Source organism: Ananas comosus, unplaced genomic scaffold (assembly GCF_001540865.1).
Source record: "Ananas comosus cultivar F153 unplaced genomic scaffold, ASM154086v1, whole genome shotgun sequence".
Lineage (NCBI taxonomy): Eukaryota > Viridiplantae > Streptophyta > Magnoliopsida > Poales > Bromeliaceae > Ananas > Ananas comosus.
The window spans coordinates 1-8713 of NW_017891282.1; the positions used below are offsets into that span (position 1 = coordinate 1).

Genomic DNA, 8713 nt, shown 5'->3' on the forward strand with positions numbered 1-8713 from the left:
AGCTATTTCCAGCCGTTGGTTGAAATCTAGGATCTTCCCCCGTTGAACTGCAGAAAAAGACAATTGCATAAGTAACTTCATTACGAGTGAGAAAATAAAACTAAGATAGAAAAGAAATACAGTTTACCATCCAAGTGCTCTCTAAGAGTACCATTTGGAACAAACTCGGTAATGATAATGCGCTCATTTCCTTTATCGACAAAACCTAGTAATCTCACTAAGTTCCTATGATCAATTTTTGAAAGCAGCTCAACTTCATTACTGAATTCATCTCGAGAAGCTGGAAATTGTTCCTGTGCAAGTGTTGTTATCAACAGAGAGCCAAGAAAATATTAAGAAATTTATCATCAAATATCGATATGAAGAAAATGAAGAAACATTCGAGAAGGGAAATAGCTTAAAAGATAATAAAGTATCATAATAGTATAGTCACGCATCCACATTAATCTAGATCAATCAAAAATAAATCACTAGAGAATTAGCACAAGAACACATCGAAACATGTGCTATGAAGATAGGTTACGAGACTAGTAGAAAAGGTCCAAGGATAATACTAGTGGCAGTATAAGAGAGAAGTACAAAGTTTATATTAGAGGATTTAATTTAGGTGTAAAAAAATTAGCATAAGAAAAACATAGAAAAACACCTTCTTTGCTCGCTTAATAGCAACTTCTTGGCCATCTGGCAAAACAGCCCTGTAAACGGTTCCAAATCCTCCTTCACCTAACTTAAAGGCAGGTGAAAAGTTCTGCGTAGCCTTAAAAATCTGATGGATGGTGAGATGTACCGATCCAATTCTACTCAGCTGTGGGGACATTGAAAATCTAGATGGACTCGGAGGGACTCTTAGTGAGCCTGCCACAGTCCTTTCCGACGACGAGCTTACTTCAACGGATGAAACAGAATCCACTGTATCAAAAGAAAAAAGTTGTTTAAAGTAGAAGTCATTATGTGTCGCTTATTCTCTGATATCAATAAATTAATATGACAAATACATCGTACGAAACCGTGTTTTATAACCAAAAGGAGGAAACGGTTGCTTGATTTAGAATTTGGAGTAATCAGCACCTTTAAGACCACAAAGACAAGCTATTAGAAAAGTCTGGACAACAAGAACCCCACTTAATTCCACCAAATCATTTAACTACCAACCTTAGAAGAAAACTAAGAACATGATATGAGAGAGTATATAATTCATGAGTTTAGATGCTAGTACATAGTAGAAAACGATGCTACACAAGAAGTGTCATGATCTACGTACAAACAACAAACAAAACCACTACCACCACCACCAAACGTGAGCAAGTAAATATAACTTACACAGCATATTCTTTTGATTAACTCACCTGGATTCAGCTGACTGGAGATAACATTATGGTCGCCTGTATCTCTCTTTCTTGGGCGAAAGCATGGACAGAGAAAACCAACACATAAAAGGATCATTCCTGGTACGGCCAGAGAGTTATCATCTGATTCTGAGGAAACATTATGATCTTGCACATCTCTCTTTGAATCACTTATCTCGCTAGGGTATTTTAGGTTTGAGGCATTTACTGGCACTCGCAGTAAAAGTTTCCTCGACACCTTTTGATGAAAACCCGCTGCAATGAAGATGAAAAATGTATAATCAGTTGCATCATAGAAAAACAAACCCAATGGATTTTTGCATTCAAATAAGCTTCCCAATTAGCTAAGAAATAAGACAGTAATTACATTTTTGCTCATAAAGATTGATAAGGAAAATTAGCAAGTTGGTTATTCTCATCTAATAGGAAAAGTACGCAAATATATGGCATAAAAAGAGATAGTACAATATAGATAAGAAAAACTGATGTTCAAGTTAATTGAAAAATTTAATCAATTCACATGCTATATTATGGCATATATTAACCACTACTGATGATATATAGATACAAAACATAAGATTACAAATTTGATCAGTTTTTACCCCAGAATAGTCTATGCATCCCAGTGAAACACAGAATCAAAGTTGCCACCGCAATAACTTTTACTGACCTGACCTCTTTGGATGATGCGATCGCAGAGAAAAACCATCACCAAATAGGAACATTTTAGGCATCTCAAAAGACAGATACTATCTATCTGAGAGGAAAGATCCGGACCGCATCGATTTCCCCAGTACACAACCGACATCCCCACAAACTTGCGAGCTCTGAACGCGATCCAGAATACCAAAATCCCGAGGCGATCCTGCAACCAAATCATCAGACTCAAAAGGATATAGAGCCATCTAAGCCAATTTAGACATAACTCAACAAAAAATCAAAATGTGAACCGAACTAGTAAAATCCCATCAAACGGCCAAATTGAGCAAAATCCTAACTCTCAAACTCCAAGTAATTCAAAACAAATAAGAAAGCGGGTCTCCTATTTAGATCTTCCAAGCAAAATAAACCAGTAGAACGATCCACAATAGAGAAACTAACAATAACACCAACCTACAGGCATAACCCCAAAAACTCATTGATCCAATTTAAGCTCGACTTCCCAAATCGACAATTGCAATGAACCCAATCCTAAAAATAATAAAAAACTTGAAAATTCAAGTTGAGCGCGCGGCGAGAGATAGAGAGAGAGAAGAGTTGAGCTCAATTCGACATCTACGAACTATGAGAACGGCGAAATCTGGAGAGAAACCGCGGCGGCTCTGTAGATCTCTGTGAGTAAAGTTTTATTTGGGGGGACGTTATCATATCGAGCTACAGTAGACACAAGAGAGGAGCGTGACACCGGATTTGCAACCGTGACGCCGCGACTGAGTTTGGATTTTCCACCCCTAAATTTTAATCATTAACGTCCCTGAACTTTTCTTATTTGTTACTAGTTAAAAAAAAGATGATAAAGTTTAGCATTAAATTTCTAGGATAATAACTCATAACTCTTTCAAAAGTTAACAAATATTAATTTATATCTACTTTTTTATCTCATACTATTCCACAATATCACCCATAATTTCATACCGATTAAACAAATTTAAGCTAGTTTGGTATTGACGTCGCCATTAGATGCTATAAATAAATGGAGTTAGGATAAAAATATATAAGAGGTATTTTGCGTTCTTGTAGTGAAACAATAAAATATATAAAGTCGACTCATAGTATTGATAATAGTTTCACTTATAATAGTACAACTTTTATGACGATAGTTTCTTAGATTGTTTTAGAATATCTAAACTTTATACCATTTGTATTTATTTCTCTTTTCAATATATATTAAAAACAATAAATAACTAAAATTTAGTATGACTTTGTGCACTTTAAACAAAAAATAAAAATAAATATTACTGTAATAAATCGCTCATAATATTAGATCATATATATTTATATATTATTAATACACTTCAAAAATATTATGTAAACATGTTAATAAATCAGTGCGCCGTAAGAACAGCAGTGGACGGATTTGGCCACGTAGTAAAGTGAAGGAATAATGATATCTCGATATTTTCACTCCTGTTTTAATTTGGCCTACCCTTATTCAATCATGGTGAGCTACCAACTGTTTGTCTTGCGACTATTCAGCATGCAACTCTCTACAGAGAATAATTTCATGAAAAATTTCATAATGCACCGACAATATCAATCAAATAATTTATTTTTATTTAAAATTATTTGTGACATTATGATGATAAAAAATATTTTTATTATATATTTTTTTATAAAAATATGATTAATTTGTTATTAATTATGTGGTGTAAGTGTGATACAGTAAATTTTCTTAAGTTCATGACCCAACAAATATGATTGGCATGTACTTTTAAAATAGATTTATCCAAACTCTTTTTTTAAATCTCTGCTACTTCTCTCTTCTTCTTGGTTGCTCCGAGTCACTGATTATACCTCCATCCCTCTAATCGAAAGAAAGTCATCTACTTTCCCTTTTATATAAAATATAATAAAATATAATGCTACTAGTTACCTCACAAGTTATAACACATTATCTCTTTATGATACTTTCAGAAGTAATGTGTCAAAATAATTCTATATATATATATATAGAGTTGAGCTAGAATACTCTCGATAGTAAACGAGCCGTTTTACTATCGAGTTGTTTTCGATGATAGAGCTTCCAAATTGACGATCGGCTCCGTTAAATATGATCTAAACCATTTAAACTACCTAGAAATCAAATTTCACGCACTTTCGATATTATTTTTATCCATCTAGTGAACAGAAAAATGAATGGCTGAAAATGAATATCCTTTAAAAAATGATGATAGGAGTCTTGTAATCAAGATCAAGAGTATAGATCTTGTTTTAAATAGTTTAAAGAATTTTCTAACAAAAATTCAATTGATTTGGATATCTTTACACCGTTAAACGAGAAAACGTCCCTTATCCATCATTAAAATTACAAATTTTGAAACCCTTTGATCATTAGGCAAATGATGTCAAAAAGATTTGAAAATTGATTTCTAAACACTTCAAGTGGTATAGATCATGTTCAACGGAGCTGATCGTCAATTTGGAAGCTCTATCATCGAAAACAACTCGATAGTAAATATACCGGCCGTTACTATTGCAGTTTTTTGTTTCCTTCTTTCCCATTCTAGCCACAACTCTCTATATATATATCATTATATATTTGAGTCCGCTACTTCTTTATAAAGTATAGAGCCTTTATCAGTATATGTAGCCTATTGTACTACATAAGTTTTTGCTGGTAGCAGGTCTACCCTTTAATATTTCACGCTTAGAAATTATACTACAACAACCCACCACACCTAGGGGGCCACTATCACCTAACTAATACTTTCATCTAAACATCGAATTTTTCATACTAACGTCGAAAATTTATGAGTACACAAGAGTCTATACATCATATATTATGACCCCCCTATTAGTATAATATAATAATATATTAGGAGCTACACTATCGATAGCACGGAGCTTCTGCTTCCAGCTCGTTTTTCGATTTGCGACTTTAAACGTGATTCTGTATGTCGCTCCGATAAACTTGATCTAGAGATATTTTGGAGTATCTAGAAAATAATTTATATTTCGATATTCATTTCCTAGTGACGAGGGCTCAAAATCACGGCGAAAAAAATTACAAAATGAATAATATGACAAAAATTTTAAAATCAAAAGATATGAATCTTGATTATATAGTATAAGAAGAATCTATCAAAATTTACGTATTGGAATATTCTAACAACTTAAACTGCAGCAACGTTCACTAAGATATTAAAATTTTTTGATTTGAGTCGCCATTGATACTAAGCAATGATATCGAAAAAATAATAAATATATATATATTCCTAGTCCCAATATAAGATCTCCGACTTTAATGAAGGCGTTAACAGGGATTACTCTATTGGGATCAAAGTAAGACAATAATAATAATCATTCTTTACTGTGACTTCTTTTGTACTCCTACTACGTGTCTTATTATATATTAAATTGTATTTTAAGGTGGTATTCCGTACTCAATAACGATTCCGTACTTAATTACCCTCGAGCTATAAGAAAACTGAGTCATCTTCATTTCCATTTGATGTTTTTTTCTTTTTATGCTTGATTGAGCAAATAAGCTCACAGTTTTTTCAATAAAATAAAAATAATTACCAAATACGCGCGTTATCAAACATTAACACTCAAACAGGTCCGTACATATAACATCTAAGTATAACATACATAGATATCACAGTACCCATGAACACGAGAACGTACTAACTTGCATGCATCCACACTTACGTAACTACCACTTCATACATAGAACCCTAATTTCATGACTACAGATACATATACTACCTCCTGGTCATATATATATATATAGATAGCGAGCTAATTCACAACTCTGCAGCTCCTCCGAACCTCGCCGCCGCCCGACATTGCGAGCCGGCCCATGCGCACCATGGAGGCCTTAAAGTCCTCGAAGAAGAGCTCCGGGTCGATCGCGTAGGCCTCGACAAGTGCAGCGACATCGCCGGAGCCAGCGGACGTGAGCGCCTGGTCGGACTGCAGGAGCCCGTCGGCGGAGATCAGGTTGACGTAGTACTGGTTATCGAATGTGGCGGGCGTCGAGAGGTCGAGGTCGGCGAGAGTGTTGTTCGAGCTGGCGCAGAGCTGCTGCAGCGACTGTAGGAAGTCGCGGTCACCCATGGAGGCATCGGAGCTGCCTACGAGGCCATTGAGGCGGGAGCTGAAGGAAGAACAACGGGCCTTGCCGATGGTGTGAGCCCCTGTAGAAAAGGATCAGAAAGTCTATTATACAATAGATACATCACATCATCTATATTCAATCAATCACATTTCATTTATTAAGAAAAAAAAAAATATTTTTTTAATAATTATGATAGGATGAGTGAACATGGAGAAGACTAATTTAATTAGATGGAACCACAACGATCACCCTATGCGACTGGTAATTATAGTGGACGTTTTTTGGAAGAGACGTATTGTGAGTAATTATTGGGTACGTGGAATAAGTCAACCATGTCATCTCTAGTCTACGCAATAAATGACAAATTCACTAGCCTCATGTTTAGATGATCACTATGTCAACTTAATTTTGTTCCACTAGGTACCGTTTGGTTCGGGTATAAACAAGAATTAGCTATTACAGGAATAGGTACAAGTATGGGGATAAGAAAAATAGCGTTTGGATGAAAATTGGGTTGTTCCCGAGGATAAGAAAAATATTAGGAAGTTTTATATAAAAAATGAAGGTGTTGGTGGGGATAAGCGAGAATTACTATTCTCGGATAAAAAATTAGCGTTTGGATATAAAGGGGGGGATAAGGGCCTATCCCTATTCCTATTCCCAAACCAAACAGTGCCCTAACGAATACCAACTTTTAGCATATTTGTATAATTTTTCTCATATTTGGCTACACATGCCCAAAAATAAATAGAAAAAAAATACAAATATTTTAATTGAAAGAATTTTCAACCAGAAAGAATGGCCGGTCTTATGATCTGGTCTGTAGACCAGGTCTAGCCGAAATTTCTCGGCACCGCTTGGAAACGGTCAAGGAGCGGATTGGTAAACGCGTTTCTATTATTACCGGAGAGAGCGACCATGTCCTTGGAGGAGAGGCCGAGGTTCTGGAACTTTCCGATGAGGGTGGCCACGTCGGACGTCGGGGCCGGGATGTTCGTGTTCGCTGCTTGGCGGTTCGCACTTCTGCTGTCCTTCCGCCCTACCTCCACCTGCCACGTGGGCCCTCCCGACTGTTCCACCGCGTGTATCAGAACTTCTTTTCCTTTTATTGTAAATAAATAGATAGATGTGCATTACGAGTAATATGCATGCTTCTGTTCTTTCACGTCACATGATAATTTTTTTTTTTGTTTTTTTTTTTTTTTTTGTATGTCATAATTACTGTTGTAGATTAAACTACTGTTTTTGTCAAATATATTAACTATATATGCAATTAAAATCCTTTGTATAAGCAGTCATTACTCTTTCACAAATTCTGCGTTTAAGTTAAATTTAATAAGGTTGAAAAATTCGAAACTTAGTAAAAATTTGGAAGATTAGAGGTTGTGTGGATGATAAAATAGAAATTTATAGCATTAATAGGCATAGCACTAAAAAACTAATGAGTGCCATTGAAAAAAGGAAAAAAACTAAATAAATGAGATATCCTGTCACAACGGTGGTGTTTGAGAAAGGATCAATAATGTGAAAAAATATTGAGCAAATAATTGGTAGACATACCAAGACAACCGAATCTCGAGCCACAATCGCCAGAACGTCGGCACACGAAACAGTCTCAGGGCAAGCCAGCTCGAGCTCGGCCTTAATCGAATCGATCACTTCGAATCCCCTGAGGGAGTTCAGGTTGGGTCCAGCAGTTTTCTCCCCCACAAAATTAGGCGTATCATCGAGGAGCACCGAAGCATCACAGCCCTCAAAATTCATCGCAACGATCAACATTAATTAGTCTTAAAATCTTATATCCTTGATGATCATTGGTAGTTTCTATATACATTTAATCCGACGTTATACTCACATCGACGAAGCAGTCGTGGAAGTGGAGGCGGAGGAGGGAGGCAGCCATGCGCGGGTCGTTCGCGACGGCCTCTTCGACCCCCGCGAAGATGATATCTTCGGCTTGAGGGCAAGTAGTTTGGTAGATGTCAAATCGTATGGATCCATCAATACCGCCGAAACAAGTTTTGTTCGATGCATCGGACTTGTTGGCTAAGTTAAGAGCATGGATAACACAAGCTAGGAGAGTGAGCACTAATGTCATGTTCAAGTAAGAAATATAGAGCAAATGTAGGTTGATTTTGGACTAAAGAGGGTGTCTATAGGCTAGCTCTCTATCTAGCTAGGTGCATTGCTTGTGAAATTGAAGATGATATGCTGCTCACTTATATAGAGTTTGAAAGAGAACAAAAGATTCTGATGCTGAAACTGATTTCAGCATTAAGATTCGTGCCGACGATGCGATGGATGAGTGATGTAGCTCTACTTGGAAGTGGTCAAATTGTGGTGAGTTAGTAACATCATTGAGAAATCATGGCTTGCACTTTTCAGGAATAGCATGCATATCATATATAACTGCAATCATCATCTCCAAGAATAGCACGCATGAAATAATTTCTCATCTTTTATTCGATTAGTAGTTGACTCGGAATCAACTCCTCCGTTTCAAAGGTGACAAAGATGCGCGTAGTTGGTGAAACCGCCTTTGTCCTTCTTCTGCATATGCTTTTGAGGCTCAAAAGAAGCGTCTCAC

General features: G+C 36.2%; 1 protein-coding gene across 1 annotated transcript; it reads right to left on the reverse strand.

Moving 5' to 3' along the window:
- Nucleotides 1-5680: 5680 nt before the first annotated feature.
- Nucleotides 5681-8259, reverse strand: LOC109704806 (peroxidase 40-like). The gene is made up of 4 exons (XM_020225592.1): nucleotides 7982-8259; nucleotides 7687-7878; nucleotides 7031-7196; nucleotides 5681-6205 (listed from the first exon to the last, which is right to left on the reverse strand). Exons 1-4 carry the CDS (start codon nucleotides 8222-8224, stop codon nucleotides 5808-5810), a joined length of 999 nt encoding a protein of 332 aa, XP_020081181.1. The 5' UTR covers nucleotides 8225-8259; the 3' UTR covers nucleotides 5681-5807.
- Between the last annotated feature and the right edge of the window lie 454 nt (nucleotides 8260-8713).